A 21,631-nucleotide genomic window follows, 5' to 3' on the forward strand; every position below is an offset into this window, starting at 1 on the left:
CACTTGTGCTAGCTTTTACCACCATAACACGGCAGCTATCTAATTATTATGCTGTGTTTCTCGGTTTGAGAAACACCCTACATGTGGCCCTAGACTTTTTTGCCTTGACATTCGACCAGGCTCAGGAGTGAAAGCGTACCATGCGAAATTGAGGCCTAATTTGGTGATTTACAATGTATTGGTTCACAATTGCAGAGGTTCTAATGTGAAATAAAAGAAACCCCTGAGAAGTGACCCCATTTTGGAAACTACACCCCTCATTTATTAAGGGGTGTAGTGGGCATTTTTACTCCACAGGTCTTTTCCATAAATGAATGTGCTGCGGATGGTGCAAAGTAAAAATTAAAATTTTCCCTAGATATGCCAATTCAGTGGCGAATATGTTGTGCCTAGCTTGTGCCACTTGAGACACATACCCCAAAACTTGTTAAAAGGGTTGCTATATATATGAAAGTAAACAGCAGTTTGGGCACACTGTAGGGCTCAGTAGAGGGGCAGCACCATTTGGCTTCTGGAGTGTGGATTTTGCTTGGTAGTAGTCTAGTTTGGAATTTTACTGATATTTCAATTTATAATGTGGGGGCATATGTTAGCTAGTTGGAGTATATCAGGGGCATAGTCAGGTGGTATAATGGGGTAAAAAAAATAATCCATAGATTTATGTTACGCTGTGAAGCAATCCTTTCTGCACAGGCCAGTGTCACATTGATATATGATGTCCTTTGTTATCCCCCTTTTGGTCCACACACTGCACCAGTGGTGTAAGCACTGCTGTAGCGGCTGCTACGGGGCCCGCGGCATGAGGGGGCCCGTGCCGACCTCCGACACGCCCCCCATATGCCCTGTGGCGCCGCCGCTAGCAGCCACTTTGGCTGCTACCACAGTAGCGACGCTACTACGGGGCCCACACCGCTGAGAATCTAACACTTATGGGCTGGGCGGCACGGGCCCTCTCATGCCCAGTGGCGTCGCTAGCACCGGAGGGGGCCCCGGTGCTAGCGACAGCCACCCCCTCTTGCAGTAATTGTACCTGCGTCTATAGCACGCAGGTACAAATACATGCATTAGCGCTGAATGGCCGGGCAAGTTCCGTTCCCGACCATTAAGCGCCTTACAATGACGCTGATTGGTGTGGAAAAATGACTTGCCCCGCCAATCAGCGCCTTTCAACGACGCTAGCGGCGTGATGACGTCATCGCACCGCTTCCGTGGTTAAAAGGTGCTGTTTGGCGGGGCAAATCATTCTGCCCTGTCAATCAGCGCCTTTCAATGACGCGCCGCTTGCGTCATTCAGTTCCAGCAGACCTGCTCAGAAGAGATCAGATCTGCATTGCCACCGGACGGCGCGGGAATGGGATCATGTGTGTATGTAAACTTTTTTTTTTATACTAAAACTGTGAGTGGCATTAACTACAATGGGGGCTCTATCTACAGGGGGAGCTATATGTTGGGCACTATACAGGGGTGGGCTATATGTGGGATGCTATATGTGGGGTAGCATGGTGGCTCAGGAGTTAGCACTATTGCCTTGCAGCTCTGGAGTCCATATGTAGGCACTATCTACAGGGGCTTCTATGTAGGGCCCTATCTACAGAGGCTATATGGGGGTCAGTATCTACAGGGGAGCTATGGGGGCACTATCTACATGGGGCAAGGTGTGTGTGTGTGTGTGTGTGTGTGTGTGTGTGTGTGTGTGTGGGACACAGTGTATCGTACTACTATAATCAGGAACACAGTTTATGGCGCTATTATAGTTAGAGGTGCAGTATATGGTGCTATTATATTTAGAGTTGTTGAGAATTTTAACTTTGTTTATAGGTGCAGAAATATTTTAAAAGCGAGAAGCTGAAGACATCTGGGCGGAAAACTGCAGAAATGGGTCGTGGCTGGGAGAAATCCATCATAGCAGTCTGGACCGGAGGGAGAAGAAAAGAGAAAAATAACTGGAATCTCAGACGCCACCGGTGAGTCACTTAATGTAGATGTTTATTCTGCCTCTAATCAGTATTGTAGTCACTGTGTGATCTGCAGCGAGATGATGGGTGACATTAATTTTTTTTTTGTAAAACAGCATCTCCCAGCATATCCTTACCATTGTTCGGGCCATGCTGGGAGCTTTAGTTTTATGCCATACAACTATACGGTAGGGGTTGCACTAAATTGAGCTGTATTTGTTCTGGTGTTGTATATATGTACTGAGTTTGGTTCTGGGGCTGTATTTATGTATTGAGCTTTGTTCTGGTGCTGTATATTTATCTGAGCTTGGTTCTGGGGATATGTATATGTACTGAGCTTGGTACTGGGGCTGTATTTATGTACTGAGCTTGGTTCTGGGGCTGTATTTATGTACTGATCTTGGTTCTGGTATTGTGTATATATATCAGAGCTTGGTTCTAGTGCTGTATATATGTCAGAGCTTGGTTCTAGTGCTGTATTTATGTATTAAGCTTGGTTGTGGTATTGTATATATGTCAGAGCTTGGTTCTAGTGCTGTATTTATGTACTGATCTTTGTTCTGGTATTGTATACATGTACTGAGCTTGGTTCTAAAGCTGTATTTATGTACTGAGGTTGGTTTTGGTGCTGTATATATGTATTGAGCTTGGCTCTCATGCCATATATATGTATGAGCTTTGTTCTTGTGCTGTATTTATGTACTGAGCTTGGTTGTGGTACTGTATATATGTCAGAGCTTGGTTCTAGTACTGTGTTTATGTATGCGCTTGGTTCTGGAGCTGTAATCATATAGGATTACATTTATAATAACAAAATTGCAGGGCAGATAGAATTGTTTTCAATTCATTGTATATTTAATGGAACCTGTCTGGTAGTTTTAACCCCTTGAACTGCCACCATGCGGTAATACAGGACCTGACAATATTTCCACATGTATGTTTTTTTCAGATGCAGCAAAATCTATAAAATCAACTTTTAAAACGGCGCACACTATATGCTAATTACTAATTAAAGGGTCATGGGGCGGTGCCGCTATCCTGAAGAGTCACATAGTCCTGCCTCCAAACCCTTTCCATGTTTCATTGACATCCCCCTGGCTGATACAACTTTCTCGGATGCACTATTGCCTTGTACTACTTGGGGGGCTGTTTGGCACTATATACAAGGGGTGGCTGTTTGGCACTATATACAAGGGGGGCCTGTGTGGCACTATACACAAGGGGGAGCTGTGTGGCACTATACACATGGTGGAGCTGTGTGGCGCTATACACATGGAGGAGCTGTGTGGCACTACTAAGGAGGGGCTGTGTGGCACTATCTACTAGGGGGCTGTAAGGCACTATTTACAAGGGGGAGGGCTGTTTCACTATCTACAGGGGGCTGTGTGTGGCGCAATCTACAGGGGTCTGTATGTGGCACTATCTACTAAGGGGGGGCTGTGTGGCACTATGTACAGAGGGAACTGTATGGCAGTATACACAGGGAGGGCTTTATGGCGATAATTATAGGGGGGCTGTATGGCACGATCTACAAGGGGAAGGTTTGGGGCGCTATCTACAAGTCGGGTGTGACACAATCTACAGGGGGCACTATCTATAAGGGAGGCTGCGTGTGGCACCTGGGCGGGGCCCAGTCAAGAGTTTGCTATGGGGCCCAGTCTTTCCTAGTTACGCCCCTGCTCTGCACCTTTGCAGTTTAGGAAATTTTGTTGGGAAAGTGTTGTCCTGGTATAATATGGGCACGCTCGTTTCCTACAGATAGGTTTGAGCCCTACCCTTCCTGGTTCCCTAATTTTAGGGCCTTGATAAATCGCCTTTTGAAACAGAAGAAATGTTCCCCTCGGGCTTGCACAATTGCATTTTCTTTCTTGACTTATTGGAGCCTTAACTAATTGTATTTTTTCATTGATGTACAGTAGTGGTATGAGGACTGTTTTTTAACGGGACGAGCTGTAGTTATTATTTGTACCATTTTGGGGTACATGAGACTTTTGGATCACTTTTTGTCCTATTTTTTTGGAGGCAAGGTGATCAAAAAAACAGCAATTTTGGCATACTTTTTTAGTTTTTTTTTTAATCAGTGTTCACCATGCTATATAAATTACATGTTAACTTTATTCTGCAGGTCAGTACGATTCCGGCGATACCAAATTTATATCACTTTTTTTTTTGTTTTACAACTTTTTGCACAATAATATTACATGTATTTTTTCTGTCGCCATGTTGTGAGAACCAAAGCTTTTTAATTATTTTAGTCTACGGAGCTGTATGAGGGCTTGTTTTTCGCAAGACGAGCTATAGTTTTTATAGGTACAATTTTTAAATACATGCAACTTCTTGATTACTTTTTATTACAAATTTTTTATGGGCAAAGTGACCAAAAAACACAAATTCTGGCATTGTTTTTCACGCTGTTCACTGTGTGGAATATATAACAAAATTTTTATAGTTCAGGCTGTTACCAAATATTTACGGTTTTATTATTTTTTTTCAATAATAAAGGACTTGATAAGGGAAAAAGGGCGATATTATATGTTTTACAACTTTTTTTTTTCACTTTGTTTTACACTTTGTTTTAGTCCCACTAGGGGAATTGAAGGTCCAACTGTCAGTTTTTTTTAATACATTGCACTTCCTTTTGACACGCCCTCAGCTCTTGAGCCGGCGCCATATTTCTGTCGCCTGCGGAAGCCTTTTCGGCCCTGCCTCCGGGCGGGGCCTGGAAGGCTTCCATACTAGGCAACCGGGCTCATCAGTATTAGGCCTTCGGTTGCCATTGCAGCCACCGGCACCCTGGCAATTTCATTGCTAGGGTGCCGATGAGCAACAAACCCCTTAAATGCAGCGATCACTTTTGACCGCTGCATTTAAGGAGTTAATGGTGGGGATCGGAGCTAATTTCGGTCCCCGCCATTACAGCAGGATGTCGGCTATAACATACAGCTCACACCGGGGGATGGTGAGCCGGTGTCCACCATTTGTCGTATGGATACTGCAAAATGCGGGAAGCCATCCGACAAATGTTGAGAAGGGGTTAAGGGCAGATTTTACCACCCGAATCACCTGTGTTTATCTGTGGTTTTGATGTGCATTTTCCACAATCAAATTATGCTACGTGTGCATGTAGCCTTATTATGGCTCAATCCCAGTGTAGATTCGCACCAGGGAGATGTGACCGAGTGGAGTCTTGATTGTTCACATTATTTATTGTTCTGTTGTTGTCTTTTTCAATGGTCTCCCTGTAAGTTATCTTGACGTTTTTCTATTTTTTATTTTCAGTAAAAGGTTGTGATAAATTGCCAACCCATAAAACTTATATGTGTACTATTGAGTTATTGCCAGGTGCTTACCTTTCTAAACACTGATATATCGTTTTTCATTCTCTTGGTGAGAGGACAAAAACAATCTAAGAAAATCTAGTATAGGGTCACTAGCTAAAGCTGTTTTGTATATTTGTAGCCAAAAAAATAAAAGAACTATAGGGAGTTACAAGATCACAGTAAAAAAATAGATATCCCCTATCTCTGAGCTATTTAAAAGGGCAAGATATTTCCGTAAGACCTTAGGGGGCTCAACTTACAATTAGAATCTGAGTGGGATAAGTGCGTTATGAAAGCTTATTTCCTGACTGTGTAATGCTCCAACCAATTTATGAAATTGCACATTTAGAGGTTAAAGGGTAACTAAACGTTCAACAAACTTCTGACATGTCATAGTGACATGTAGGAAGTTTTGATTGGTGGGGGTCCGAGCACTGAGACCCCCACCAATCGCTAAAAGGAAGCCGCGGAAGCGCTCGTGTGAGCCCTGAGCCTCTTAGTTTCTGTTCAGCTTTTTCCCGAAATCAACGTAGTCGTGTATGGACTCAATAGAAAGTCTATAAGTTCGTACACCTCTACATCGGCTTTCCAGAAAAAGCCAAACCAAAACTAAGCGGCTCACACGAGCGCTTCTGCCGCTTCGTTTTAGTGATTGTTGGGGGTCTTAGTGCTCAAACCCCCACCAATCCAAACTTCCTACATGTCACTATGACATGTAGGAAGTTTGTTGAACGCTTAGTTACCCTTTGGCCGGGTTGTCACATAGCGTAAACGCTGCGGAATTTCCGCAATGAAACGGCAACGCAACGCCTGAAGAGATAAAAAAATCATGCTTACCCAGAACGCCCTCCTCCTTCCTGGAGTCCGGCCTCCTGGGATGACGTTGTATCCCATGTAACCGCTGCAACGTCACATGGTCTGAAACATCATCCAGGGAGGCTGGAGCGGACGTCAGAGGAGGGAGGAGGTAAGTATGTGTGCTTACGCTGCGTAAAAATCACGTAAATATCTGTCTCGTGAGAACCCAGCCTTTAAACTAGCTTATTTGAGACAGTCTGGAAAGGACATGCTGAAACTCAAATACTCCTTTAGGCCCTGTTCACACTGAGTTTTTTTGACGAGTTTTTTTCTGAGTTGCGATTTAGGAGTTGCCATTCCACTTAAAAGTCGCATCACTTGGCTTTCTGTTGCAGGTTTTGCATCCTCATTGAATTCAATGAGGAAAACCCACAACAGAAAAGCAACGAAAACGCAGCATAAATGGACATGCTGCGGATTTAAATTCCACACCGCTGGTCAATCTATGAAAGTTTTCGTTGTGGTTTTTTTCCGCAGCCTGGGAATGACATTTTCAAAATCTCATCCACTTTGCTGCTACTGTAATTGCAGCAGAATTTTCAAACAGAATTCCATTGCGGAAATTCCGCAGCGTTTCCGTTACGTGGGAATCCGGATTAGAGAAGATCATAATATAATTCAGATATATAGTACAGATGTAGCCGTCTTTACCTTGAGTTTCAACGCAATAAATAGGCAATGGCTAGATCTCTTATCTTGACTTTTTCAATAACTTTTCAATGGCTTTTGCTGTGTGATATTACACTTCAGCAGGTTATCAGAGAGACGTTAAAGATGGTTACATCAGTACATTCATGTGAAAAATTTACCTCATGTAATGTTTTTAGTATATTTTCACATATCAATATTTGATCTTCATTCAAACAGTATATGAAGATTATACAAATGAACAATAAAAAAAAAATGCTTTTTTGACTTCACACAAAACATTGGCATGCCATTTCCTTCTGTGAAAAACATAAGTGCACCCTTTCCTCTAATACCTGGTATTGCCCCTTTTGGTAGAAACATCCAGCAAGCTTTTTAGCGGTCTTTCAGTCTGAGAATTTTTTCCCTTTTTCCACTCTCCCATGGAGAATTTTTTTCCACTGTGGGATGTTTGAGGGCTTTCTTGCATGCAAAGTCTGTTTTGAAATCTTCCTACAACATCTCCATGGGATTTAGACATTTCAACAAGAAAGGGCAAAATAAACTAAATGTTCGGGGTTTCCATAGGACGGGTTTCTCTCTAAGGGCATGACCATAGCTCTGGAATTCCGCTGCGGAGCATAGGCTGCGGTGCGGAATTTGGTGTCCGCAGCATACACTGGTTGTTGCGGACGTATAGCGGACTTGTTGCGGAATTTCTCCATTGACTTCAATGGAGAGTCAAAATTCTGCAATGAAGTCCGCAGATGTTATGTAGATGTTGTGTGCTGCGGAGCGTATTGGTTTTACTAACATGACATTTCTTCATTCTGGCTGGACCTATGTATTTCTAGGTCTACAGCCAGACTGAGGAAGTCAATGGGGCTCCCGTAATTACGGGTGACTACGTGTGTGCACCCGTAATTACGGTAGCGTTGCTAGGCGACGTCAGTAAATAGTCACTGTCCAGGGTGCTGAAAGAGTTAAACGATCGGCAGTAACTGTTTCAGCACCCTGGACAGTGACTTCCTATCACAATTTACATCAACCTGTAAAAAAAATAGATGTTCATACTTACCGAGAACTCCCTCTTCTTCCTCCAGTCCGGCCTCCCGGGATGACGTTTCAGTCCAAATGACGGCTGCAGCCAATCACAGGCTGCAGCGGTCACATGGACTGCCGCATCATCCAGGGAGGTCGGGCTGGATGTCAAGAGAGGGACGCGTCACCAAGGCAATGGCCGGGTAAGTATGAATTTCTGTTACTTTTACTAGGGAAAGGGCTGTCCTTTATCTCTATCCTGCACTGATAGAGAGAAGGGAAGCCCTCTTCCCCTCAATACGGAACGGCTAGTCCACATCAATTTAATGCCCATTTTAGGCAGAGCCGCAACAGAATCTGCAACGCAGATTCTTTGCGGCATTGATGCGGACAGTGTATGCAGAACTCCGCCACGTCTGGGCATGCCCTAACAATGTTTTAGACATTTTTAGCGGATCTGATACTTCTGATTCTAATTTTAAAGGGGTTTTCCATGGACATTTTATTTTTATCAGGCCATGCAGCACACGAGCACTGAGGAGTTTTATTAATAAGAGGCAAATGGGTATGTTCACACTGAGTTTTATGCAGACAGAAAATTCTGCCAGGAAAAATCAGGGTTTTTTTTTTTAAGTGGTTTTGCACCACAGGCATTTTTTTACGCTTTTTTTTGACACTTTTTTAAAATCTATTTCTTCAACAGGCAAAGGAAAATACAGCGAGCGGTTTTTGACATAAAACGCGCCGGCCGTTCGATTGATTTCAATGGGGTTTTTGAGGTGGAAAACACCTCAAAATAGGGCATGTCGCTTCTTTTTGCCTTGAGCATTTTTTTTTCTGCTCACAGAAAAAAAACGCCTCCACCTCCCATTAAAAACAATGGGAGGCACTTTCGGCCGTCTTTTGCCACCGTAACCGCGGCAAGAAACGTGTCAAAACTCTCTGTGAACAGGGCCTTAAACACCACTCATCATGCTTATCTAACGCCGACTTGACTACACAGGATAGGAGCAATCTCATCCACACGCTGCGTCAATACTGTGTGGAAAAAAACGCTCACATCTTATTCCGCAGCATGTCAATTGTATTTGTGTAAATGCTGCTTGTTTGTTGCCGGTTTTCCCCATTGAATTCAGTGAAAACCCGCAACAGACAGCAGTTGCGTTTCTTGCGGCAGATTCGTAGAGATTTCCCTGCAAAAAACACAACTCAGAAAAATAAAAAAATATTATACTCAACCAGAAGTCTGTGTTTCTTCCTCCTGTGATGATGTTTCATCCCATGTGACCACTGTAGCCAATCACAGGCTGTAGCGGCGAGCACATGGGATGAAATATCAGCCTAGTAGGCCGGCCTGGATGACGTCAGAGGGCCGGCCTCCTGGGATGACTCTTCATCTCATTTGATCCCCGCTGCAGCCAATCACAGTCTGCAGTGGTCTCCTGGGATTAAACGTCTGCAATTTTCCATAGCGGACATTCCAGGCGAAAAACTGCACCACAGTTTGGTGTGGTTTTCTGCGGTGCAGAGGGTGGATACGCTGCATGCTTTTACGCAGTGTGTCCGCCCTGTGTGAACTCGGCCTAACAGCCATGTCCGGAGAGCTGTCAGGTCCTCTTTAATTTCAGTGACTTACAGGTGATGTCTTTGCAGAAATTATCATTCCTTTTCTTCCCCATCCCATCCAGACCGTTATCGCAGCCTCTCCTACCGTCTGCAGAGTTTGCGGACCAGACATTTTTTGGCCCCTTGCTTCTGCAGCCATCCCCAGCCTCTATAGCAACAAAAATAAATTCAGCCCCCAGATTAGACCCCTAAATTAATTCAAAACCTATACCAGATCCCTATATAAATTCAGAACTCAGACCAGACCCCTAAATTAATTCAGACCCTATACCAAACCCCTATATAAATTCAGAAATCAGACCAGACCTCTAAATCAGTTTCCAGATCAGAAACCCTATATTAATCAGACCACCTGAATTAATCAGACCCCTAATCTAAACAGACCCCAGAAAAAATATATTAACCCCTTAGTGACCAGCCCATTTTAGGCCCTAATGACCAAGCTATTTTTGTAATGATGGGGGTAGGGAAACAGACAAGTGAGCCCTAATCTACCCGCCACTCAGTCCCTGCCTACTTGCAACGACCCGCCCTAGGCGACGGGGTACAACTGGGCGACGGTCCCTACGCTCAATAAGTGCACGACAGACAAACAGACAAGGGCACACAGAAGCAAGGGAAAAGGGGCAGTTGCCCACGGCAACACCGTGTGCAACAAGAGTAGTGAACGAGCCGAGTCAAACCAGGAGTGTACGAGGTACCAAACGCAGAGCAGGAGAGTAGTCAGTAAGCCAGGGTCAATATGAAGCAGGGTCAAATGGTACAAGAAGCTGCAGCAGGGCCAGGAAACCAAACGAGAAGAATCACAAGCAAGGAGGAACAGGAAAGGCAGGTATAAATAGACAGAGGGCGGGAGCTAGCTCCGTCTGGCCAGGCTGTGATAGGCTCTCCCACTCCTAAGCCTGCCATCCTGAGTGGTGGAAGATGGAGTCAGTCTCACAGACATAGAAGCAGGTGCAGACTGATTACCTATGGGCGTTGATACAGAAGATGTGCCTGGCAGATCCTTAACAATTTTATTCGTTTTACTATAGTCGCATTCAAAGAGCTATAACTTTTTATTTTTTCATCTACATAGCTGTATGAGGACTTGTTTTTTGCGGGATTAGTTGTACTTTTTAATAGCACCATTTTAGGGTACATATAATTTTTTCATTAACTTTTATTAACTTTTTTTGGGGGATTATATAAAAAAACTGAAATTCCACCATTTTTACATGCGTTTTTAAATTGACGCCGTTTACTGTGCGTAAATAACATGTTACCTTTATTCTATGGGTCGGTACGATTACGGCGATACCACATATGTAGAGGTTTTTTATGTTTTACGACTTTTGCACAATAAAAACACTTTTGAACTAAAATTATTTGTGTTTGCATCGTCGCTTTCCAAGAGCCGTAAGTTTTTTATTTTTCCATCAATGTAGTGATTTTTTTGGGCTTGTTTTCTGCGGGACGAGACGTAGTTTTGATTGGTACTGTTTTGGGGTGCATGGGACTTATTGATTCATTTTTATTATGAGTTTTTTGGGGGGCAATGGAAAAAAATTGCAATTTCGCCATTGTTTTTTGCGTTTTTTTTTTTTTTACGGTGTTCACCTTGCGGTTTAAATTACATATTAACCTTATTAATGGAGTCATTACGGTCGCGGCAATACCATATATGTGTACTTTTTTTTTTTTACACTTTTACTAAATGAAACCACTTTTTAATAGAAAAAAATGGTTTTATTTATGTTTTTTACTGTAATTTTTATTAATAATCTTTATTTCACATTTATTATTTATTTCATTAGTCCCACTAGGGGACTTTGCTGTGCGATATTCAGATCGCTGCTATAATGCTCTGGTATACTTCGTATACCAGAGCATTATTGCTTGTCAGTGTAAATCTGACAGGCAATCTGTTAGGACGTGCCTCCGGCGTGTCCTAACAGGCATATGTCCAGGGCAGACCTGGGGGCTTTTATCAAGCCCCCGGCTGCCATGACAACCCATCGGAGACCCGCGATTGCATTTGCGGGCTGCCGATGGGTGACAGAGGGAGCTCACTCCCTCTGTAAACAAGTTAAATGCCGCGGTCGCTATTGACGGGGGCATTTAACGAGATAAACGGAAACGATTGAAGTAAACTTCGATCGCAGGCGTTGGAGCAGGAGCTCAACTGTCATCGGGAGACCCGTGCAGGACTGACTAGGCTCACGTGAAAAGGCGTCAGCCTAGCCTAAGGCCCCTTAGTGACGAACGTGAAAAGGCGTATTGTTGGTCACTAAGGGGTTAAAGGCTATGGACACCTTTTGAGTCCATTTTTTTTGTTTGTTAATAAATAGATTAGTCAATGTGTTTAGTGTAACTTTGTAATTAGTCTTTATTAAAAAAAAATTTACTTTTGTATCTCTCGTTTTACACTGAATCCGTTATTCACGCGGACCTGACAGGTTCAGTGTCGGTGGGTCCTGTGTGTTGATAAAGCCGTATAAGGGCTTGGGTTTTTTTCGGGACAAGTTGTTTTTGACGGCATGATTTGTTGTACCACATAATGTACTGGGAATCTGGAAAAAATTCACAGTTCACCATGGGGTAAAAATTACATGTTAAAGAGGCTCTGTCACCAAATTATAAGAGCCCTATCTCCTACATAAGGAGATGGGCGCTATAATGTAGGTGACAGCAGTGCTTTTTATTAAAAAAAACGATCTGTTTTCACCACTTTATTAGCGATTATAGATTTATGCTAATGAGTTGCTTAATGCCCAAGTGGGCGTGTTTTTACTTTAGACCAAGTGGGCGTTGTACAAAGGAGTGTATGACACTGACCAATCAGCATCATGCACTGCTCTCCATTCATTTAGGCAGCGAATAGGGATCCTTTTAGATCGCTATGTGCTGTGATACTAACACATTAACGATACTGAAGTGTTTAGACAGTGAATAGACATTCCACGGGATGTCTATTCACAATCTCTGCACTTCGTTACTCTGTCTGTGGTAGTTACAGCAGAGGACGCTCTCGTTGTAACCTGTCATTTACCGCGTAATCTCGCGAGATAACTCTTCCTCTGCTATAACTTTGTGTTGGCGCTATCTACTTAGCAGCAAGCGCCTGATTTTTGCATTCAGGCCCAGGAGCTACAAGAGGAGATTACAAACAACAACAAAACTCAGTCTGAGTGCAAGATGCAGAAGGAAGTCTCTAAGAATCCCAGAATATAACCACAGAACCTACAGATAGCATTCGCCACTTCTGAAGACAAACAGGAGAGGTGTGCCAGGAGGAAACCTTTGCTTTTCAGAAAGAATGTCACGGCAACACTAAGGCCTCATGCACACGAACGTGCTTTTGCGGCCGCAATTCCCCTGAAAATCCACGGGAGAATTGCGGCCCCATTCATTCCTATGGGGCCATACACACGACCGTGGTTTCCACGGTCCGCGCATGGCCCAGGAGCCTGGACCACAGAAAGGACGGGCATGCCTTATTACGGCCGTGTTCTGCGGTCCAGGCTCATAGGAAATAATGGACGCGGCCATGTGCACAGCCCGCGGGCGGCTTGCGGGTGACACTGCTGCCGGCCGACCTGAAAATCACGGCCGGGCTACGGTTGTGTGCATGAGGCCTATGGTTTGTGTTGAAAATGTTATGATTTGGTGCTTGTTTGCTGCGACACACATCTACAATTGCACAGGATATTTAGGGAATGGCAATAATGGTAACCAAGTTGAAGTAGTTTGAAAGCTTGCTTAAATGTATACAGTTTTCTAAAAGCAAAAGACCAACAGAATTTTTGATGCAAAACCCCCCACAGAAATGATACTTTACAGTCCAAATTTTCACAGATACAAGGTATAACAACCATAAAATACTAAAATAGCATTATGAATACTGCAAACCTCAAAGTTTGCTTTACTAGATTCTTTGTAAATGGCAAAAATGATAACCAGTCATAACCCTGTTTAGCTTTTTTCACACTTTACCACTAAGAACTCCCCCACACATACTGTATATTCTGAAACTAGACACCTTACTGCATTCAAAAACAGCTCCTGCTTTATTACCAACATATGCTGCTGGTCCATAAAAAGCTTCATTTTTCACACCAGTAGGGAATAGTAGCCATGAAAACTTTAAAACCTAGAACAAAAGTATGCCACGTACACGGATACCCTACGTGTCTAGTGAAGACAAGAGGATCGGTGGTGAGTCAAGGTCTGGAGACATAAGGAAAGGCTGCAGGAGTGAATGGTGCTCTGAGATGTTATTGGAGTATTAGGAGAACAAGAATATTCATTTTTGCTATATGTTATTATGTTTTAATAGGGGTTGCATAAGGAGATTAAACCTTTAAATGAGAGTCCTATAAATAAAAATATATGTATAAATAAAACTACATAAATACATACATACTTTGTGCCCAGACCAAACCAAAGAGATAAATACTAATATACTGATGAATATTTTTCCAGGGAATTTAAGGTAGCCATAGACCTACTGTAAGATAACTGACATTGTGCTCATTCACCCGACAGCCGCCCTGCTCCATCCACTCACATAGGACAAGAGTGCAATATAGATTCATATTCATTTTTTTTATTCCTATACATTTTTTTTTTCTAGTTTCAGATGCAGCAATTCAAAATGGATGGTCTAAATCAGCTGGGAAAATGTCACATGTTCCAGGGACCATTAATAAATCTACTATTTTCAGAAGTAAAGCATTGTGTGGATGATCTTCTCCAGCCACAGGTTTGTTACTCCTATTTTATTAATTTCTAAAGCAATTCTGCTGTTATTCGACTTAACATATGGTAGAGAAACTTTTTATTTGCTTGAATATACTGTACTTTTTTAACTACATCAATGTCACCAATAGGGAGAGTTTACTACGTAGAGGTTTATGTAGCTCCCATTTTATATATCCTTACTTGCACACGTTGTTACGTTTGTAACGACTGTGCAAGTTATCGAAACACTATCCCATTCAATCGAATGGGACAATGCTGCGAAACCTTGCACAGCTGCTACAAAAGTAACAGTGTACAAGCAAATATAAAATCGATGTAAATAATGAAAAGGCCCCCTTCAAACAGTTGATCGGCGGGGTTGTCAAGTGTCTGACCCCACCGATTTAATATTGATGGTCTATCCTTAGGATAGACCATCAATTTGAAAAATCCGGGTTAATCCCATTAAAATCCGATTAGTTGTAAACCAAGCATGATAAAAGATAAACTTTGAATTTAAGTTTTAAAATAAAACAATAAATACAAATGTTTTGTGGCTGCTAAGGGGCATTTTGTCTTATATTGCCCAGGAGTTCAGAGAGTTCTCAGTCTGCCTCCATGTATACACTACCGTTCAAAAGTTTAGGGTCACTTAGAAATTTCCTTATTTTTGAGAGAAAAGCACAGTTTTTTTCAATGAAGACCGCATTAAATTAATCAGAAATACACTCTATACATTGTTAATGTGCTAAATGACTATTCCAGCTGCAAACGTCTGGTTTTTAATGCAATATCTACATAGGTGTATAGAGGCCCATTTCCAGCAACCATCACTCCAGTGTTCTAATGGTACATTGTGTCTGCTAACTGTGTTAGAAGGCTAATGGATGATTAGAAAACACTTGAAAACCCTTGTGCAATTATGTTAGCACCGCTGTAAACCGTTTTTCTTTTTAGAGGAGCTATAAAACTGACCTTCCTTTGAGCTAGTTGAGAATCTGGAGCATTACATTTGTGGGTTCGATTAAACTCTCAAAATGGCTAGAAAAAGAGAGCTTTCATGTGAAACTCGACAGTCTATTCTTGTTCTTAGAAATGAAGGCTATTCCATGCGAGAAATTGCCAAGAAACTGAAGATTTCCTACAACGGTGTGTACTACTCCCTTCAGAGGACAGCACACACAGGTTCTAACCAGAGTAGAAAGAGAAGTGCACAACCCCGCTGCACAACTGAGCAACAAGACAAGTACATTAGAGTCTAGTTTGAGAAATAGATGCCTCACAGGTCCTCAACTGGCAGCTTCATTAAATAGTACCCGCAAAACGCCAGAGTCAACGTCTACAGTGAAGAGGCGACTCTGGGATGCTGGCCTTCAGGGCAGAGTGGCAAAGAAAAAGCCATATCTGAGACTGGCTAATAAAAGGAAAAGATTAATATGGGCAAAAGCACACAGACATTGGACAGGGGAAGATTGGAAAAAAGTGTTATGGACAGACGAATCGATGTTTTAGGTGTTTGGATCACATAGAAGAACATTTGTGAGACGCAGAACAACTGAAAAGATGCTGGAAGAGTGCCTGACGCCATCTGTCAAGCATGGTGGAGGTAATGTGATGGTCTGGGGTTGCTTTGGTGCTGGTAAAGTGGGAGATTTGTACAAGGTAAAAGGGATTTTGAATAAGGAAGGCTATCACTCCATTTTGCAACGCCATGCCATACCCTGTGGACAGCGCTTGATTGGAGCCAATTTCATCCTACAACAGGACAATGACCCAAAGCACACCTCCAAATTATGCAAGAACTATTTAGGGAAGAAGCAGACAGCTGGTATTCTATCTGTAATGGAGTGGCCAGCGCATTCACCAGATCTCAATCCCATAGAGCTGTTGTGGGAGCAGCTTGACCGTATGGTACGCAAGAAGTGCCCATCAAGCCAATCCAACTTGTGGGAGGGGCTTCTGGAAGCATGGAGTGAAATTTCTCCTGATTACCTCAGCAAATTAACAGCTAGAATGCCAAAGGTCTGCAATGCTGTAATTGCTGGAAATGGAGCATTCTTTGACGAAAGCAAAGTTTGAAGGAGAAAATTATTATTTCAAATAAAAATCATTATTTCTAACCTTGTCAATGTCTTGACTATATTTTCTAGTTATTTTGCAACTCATTTGATAAATAGAAGTGTGAGTTTTCATGGAAACACAAAATTGACTGGGTGACCCCAAACTTTTGAACGGTAGTATATAGTGTAGCGATTAACCTTGGAAATATGATTGACTTAAAGATTACTGAAGTACTTGAAGACCGTTTACGTCTTCTCAAATCCATCCTAAATTCATCCACTTGGACTCTTTAAATGCCCCTGCTGCCCATTTTACCAATGCTTTGTCCTTTCTGTCTTCCATAAATAATTAGACATTTGAATTTTTTTTACTACTTGCTGCTTATGATTTCAGTGCTTTAAAAAAAAAAAAAAAAGCACCTAGATGAACTGTACAGAAAGTAGCTATCTATTAGCCATTGAAATGTGATTGACTAAAACGAAAAGATATCTGTACTTTTTGAAAATATACTTGAAGTAATTCATACAGTTCCAGTTGTTATGATTATTTTGAGAAATTATTAAATGTATATTTACATTTAGGAAATAATTGAACTACTATTTGTTTAGTAATAATTTAGAATCGCAAACATTTCCCAACTGAAAACAAAAAAACAAGCATTCGGTTCAAAATGAGCCATTTCTTGTGAACCTCCAGGACTCCTTTTCACCTTTTGGAAATACTGCCATTTAATAAGAGGCATAATGAATGCACTGGAAGTTGGCTAATAAATAAAACATTCTTATCCCTGAGTTTTGTTGATTTATTATGCTCAACATGTAATGGCTATGAATGAGAATTTTTATTGGCGGTTTCAATAATGACAGATCACAAAATCTCCATCTCCTCTATCTGAAGCTTTTCTTCAAAAAACAGCGTTTATCTTAAGTGAAGTGCATCTTAAATGCATCCACTGAAATTACGGCTTATATGTGAACAAAATATGTTTGCAAAAAGAGGAAAGCCAAGGTTACATAAATACACATTTTGGTTGGAGATCTTTTATACAGTACAGTATCATTATAATGTATAAAATGACATAATGGTCTTTTACAAAATTAGCATTTTTTTTTTTTGTCAGAGACACAGTACAGTACAGCGCAGTTATAACATTAAGTATTTAAATGGATTTGAATTTATTGCTTATGTCAACTATATTAACCCCTTAGTGACCACCAGTGTGCCTTTTTACTGTGGTCACCAAGGGGCCTTCGGCTAGGTCGCTGCCTTTTTTCGGCAGCCTAGTCGAAGTCCTGCACAGGTGTCCTGTGCAGACTGGAGCGGGTGCTCGGGCTCCTGCTCTAAAAGTAGGGATCAAAGTTTCTTTAGATTGCGGCCATTTAACCTCTTAAATGCTGCGGTCAATAGTGACTGCAGCATTTAAGTGGTTTACAGAGGGAGGGGGCTCCCTCTGTTACCCATTGGCAGCCTGCAAATGCGTACACGGGCCTCCAATGGGGTGCCATGTCAGCCGGGGGCCTAAAAGTCCCCCAGGCCATGCCTAGCTTTATGCCTATTGGGCCGTGCCAGTGGCATGGCCTAATACCCTGTCAGTTTTACACTGACGGGCAATAATGCTTTGGTATACTAAGTAGCCCAAAGCATTATATCTGCATTCAAAAGATCGCATAGTGAAGTCCCCTAGTGGGACTGAAAAATAAGTAATTCACGTTAAAGAGAATCTGTCACTAGTTTATTAATTCCCTATCTCCTAACTAATCTAATAGGCGCTATGATGCTGATAACTGCAGTGTAAAAATTCTTTCAAAAACGTTTATTATTTGCAAAGTTATCAGAATTTTTCTAAATATGGTAATTTGTCTATACTTGCCAAATGGGAGGTAACTCTTTCTTTTCACTCTAGGCGGTGTAATGTTTTCTGTATGTCCAATCAGCGTCATACAGTTCTCCTCTTCCCAGCCCAGCAACACATCGTGATCGTGTAGTTTATAGAACTGCGATCCTGGTGCCATATGAAAGATTAGAATCTGTTCTAGGTGGTCCACAGCCAGAGATATGGCTATTTGAAGTGATCTCCCTTCTCTCAAGCCTCAGTCTCTCATACGGTCTGAAGCAGTTTTAGGGTATGTTCACACGAGGGCGTCCGTTACGGCTGAAATTACGGGGATGTTTCAGCCTGAAAACATCCCCGTAATTTCAGCCGTAGCGGCATGTGCAGGCGCTTGAACGCCGCGTCAATTACGGGCGTAATTAGCGCTGCTATTCATTGGAGTCAATGAATAACGGCTCCAATTACGGCCAAAGAAGTGACAGGTCACTTCTTTGACGCGGGCGTCTAGTTACGCGCCGTCTTTTGACAGCGGCGCGTAAATATACGCCTCGTGTGAACAGACAAACGTCTGCCCATTGCTTTCAATGGGCAGATGTTTGTCAGCGCTATTGAGGCGCTATTTTCGGGCGTAATTCGGGGCAAAAACGCCCGAATTACGTCCGTAAATAGGCCGTGTGAACATACCCTTATGCTGATAGGACAGTGTTAGAGACTGTGAGGTAGCTCCACCTCAGGAGAATCGCTAGTATTGATACCCACTTGCCTCGTATAGCCTCATTTGCATATTTAGAAAAAAACTCATAACTTTTAAAATAATAAAACTTTTGGGACACAATTTTGACTAGCATTATCAGTGTGACAGCGCCTATTAGGCTGTGTTCACACAGAGTTTTTTGCAGGAGGAAAATTCCTCCTGCAAAAACTGCTCCAGTAGGTTTTTGCACAGTGGTTTGACAAAAACTCGTCAAAACACTCGTCAAGTTTTTTTTTCCTCTTTCTGACTCATTGAAATGGGGTTTTGGAGGAGGAAACCGCCTCAAGATGGGTCATGTTGCTTCTTTTTACCACGACGAGTTTTTTTTACTCGTGGAAAAAAAACTCGTCTGCCTCCCATTGAAATCAATGGGAGGCATTTTCGGGCGGTTTTTGAGGAGTTTTTTGGTGTGGTTTCTGCCCCAAAAAACTCGTCAAAAAACTCTGTGTGAACAGGGCCTTAGATTAACTAGGTGATAGGGCAGCATTACTAAACTAGTGACAGAGCCTCTTTAAATAAAAATTATTAATAAAACACTTTTTCCATTAAAAAGTGTTGTTTATTTTAGTGGAAGTGTAAAAAAAAGTACCAATGAAAACCAATGAAAACTACATCTCATCCCGTGAAAAACAAGTCCACATATCGCTACATACGGAAAAATAAAAAAGTTATGGCTCTTGGAAAGCGACGATGCAAAAACAAATAATTTTAGTTCAAAAGTGTTTTTATTGTGCTAAAGTAGTAAAACATAAAAAATCTATACATATGTGGTATCGTTATAATCGTATCAACCCACAGAACTAAGGTAACAACTTATTTACGCTGCACGGTGAGCAGCGCAAATTTGAAACACAAAGAACAATGGCAGAATTGCTGTTTTTCTTATTCCCCCCAAAAGAAGTTTATAAAAGTTAATCATTTTTTTTTTATATACCCCACAATAGTACCATTAAATCTACAACTAATCCCGCAAAAGACAAGTCCTCATACAGCTATGTCAACAGAGAAATAAAGAAGTTATAGCTCTTTGAATGCGGCGATGGAAAAGCGAAAAAAATTGTTTGGTCATTAAAGAGGCTCTGTCACCAGATTTTGCAACCCCTATCTGCTATTGCAGCAGATAGGCGCTGCAATGTAGATTACAGTAACGTTTTTATTTTAAAAAAACAAGCATTTTTGGCCAAGTTATGACCATTTTTGTAGTTATGCAAATGAGGCTTGCAAAAGTCCAAGTGGGTGTGTTTAAAAGTAAAAGTCCAAGTGGGCGTGTATTAGGTGCGTACATCGGGGCGTTTTTAATACTTTTACTAGCTGGGCGCTTTGAAGAGAAGTAACATCCTCTTCTCTTCATAACGCCCAGCTTCTGACAGTGCAGATCTGTGACGTCACTCACAGGTCCTGCATCGTGACGGCCACATCGGCACCAGAGGCTACAGTTGATTCTGCAGCAGCATCAGCGTTTGCAGGTAAGTCGATCTTACCTGCAGACGCTATGACCGGGGATTCCACTCCAGGAGAAGCCAATGACGTCATGGACACAGATGACAGGAGCTTCTCCTGGAGTGTAATCGACGGTCACAGCGTCGGCAACGCTGTGGACGGGGATTCCGCTTCAGGAGTTTCCCCTGATGTCACTGTCCATATATGGACAGAGACATCAAGCAGCGCTAAAGGAGCTACAGTGGCGCTATCTATACTGGAAGGGGTGGGGGAGGGTTCTATCTACAAGGGGGCTGTGTGGCACTACCTACAAAAAAGGACAACTGTGCAGGATTAATCCTTTAGCTAGACTAAATAAAAGTTATATCTTAGTTTATTTCCACACATTTATTTGATGGCTGGGAAAGCTGGGTATTTTGTGTGCTCCTGCACAGTTGTCCTTTTTCGTAGTCCTTGCACTACAAGGGGGCTGTGGGCTGTGGGACACTACCAACCAGCGGGCTGTGGGGCACTACCAACCAGGGGGCTGTGGGCTGTGTGGCACTAACAACCAGGGGGCTGTGGGGCACTACCAACCAGGGGGCTGTGTTGCGCTCCCTACCAGGGGACTGTGGGCTGTGTGGCACTCCCTACCAGGGGTATTTGCGGCACTCCCTACCAGGGGTCTGTGCGGCACTCCCTACCAGCGGGGTGTGTGGCACTCCATAGCAGGGGGCTGTGCGGCACTTCCTACCCGGGGGCTGTGCGGCACTTCCTACCCGGGGGCTGTGTGGCACTCCCTACAGGGTGCTGTGTGACACTCCCTACAGGGAACTGTGTGGCGCACTCTACAGGGGGCTGTGTGACGCTCTTTACAGGGGGCTGTGTGGCGCTATCTACAAGGTGGCTGTGTGGCGCTATCTACAAGGGGGCTGTGTTGCGCTACCTACAAGGGGGCTTTGTGGCACCACCTACAAGGGGGCTGTCTGGCGCTACCTACAAGGGGGCTGTCTTGCGCTACCTACAAGGGGGCTGTCTGGCGCTACCTACAAGAGGGCTCTGTGGTGCTACCTACAAGGGGCTGTGTGGTACTACCCACAAGGGGGCTGTGTGGCGCTACCTACAAGGGACTGTGTGGCGCTACCTACAGGGGGAATCTGTGAGTGGTGGGCTGATGGTCATTTTACTGTGAGTGGCGGGCTGATGGTGATTTTACTGTGAGTAGGGGACTGATGGTCTTCAAGTGGTTTTCGCCTCTGACCTCCAATTGAAATTAATAGGAGGCAGAAAATACCTGCGGCGCACGTTTGGTGCTTTTTTGCCAGCGTCTTTTGCATTCGCTTCAACAGCTTAAGAAAAAACACAAAAAAAGGTCAAACAACGCTGTCCGTTCCTGAAGGAATTTTGAGGCAGATTT

The 21,631-nt window shown here is 42.9% G+C and overlaps 1 protein-coding gene across 3 annotated transcripts in view; it reads left to right on the forward strand.

The window, feature by feature from the left end:
• Window positions 1-21,631, forward strand: part of MEI4 (meiotic double-stranded break formation protein 4) — a 166,986-nt gene that overhangs the window by 98,366 nt on the left and 46,989 nt on the right. For all 3 annotated transcript variants that reach the window (XM_075864163.1, XM_075864164.1, XM_075864161.1), the window contains exon 4: window positions 14,043-14,171. In XM_075864163.1, the coding sequence (XP_075720278.1) occupies window positions 14,043-14,171 (129 nt within the window). The remainder of the gene's footprint in view (window positions 1-14,042; window positions 14,172-21,631) is intronic.

Source organism: Rhinoderma darwinii, chromosome 4 (assembly GCF_050947455.1).
Source record: "Rhinoderma darwinii isolate aRhiDar2 chromosome 4, aRhiDar2.hap1, whole genome shotgun sequence".
In the NCBI taxonomy this organism is placed as follows: domain Eukaryota; kingdom Metazoa; phylum Chordata; class Amphibia; order Anura; family Rhinodermatidae; genus Rhinoderma; species Rhinoderma darwinii.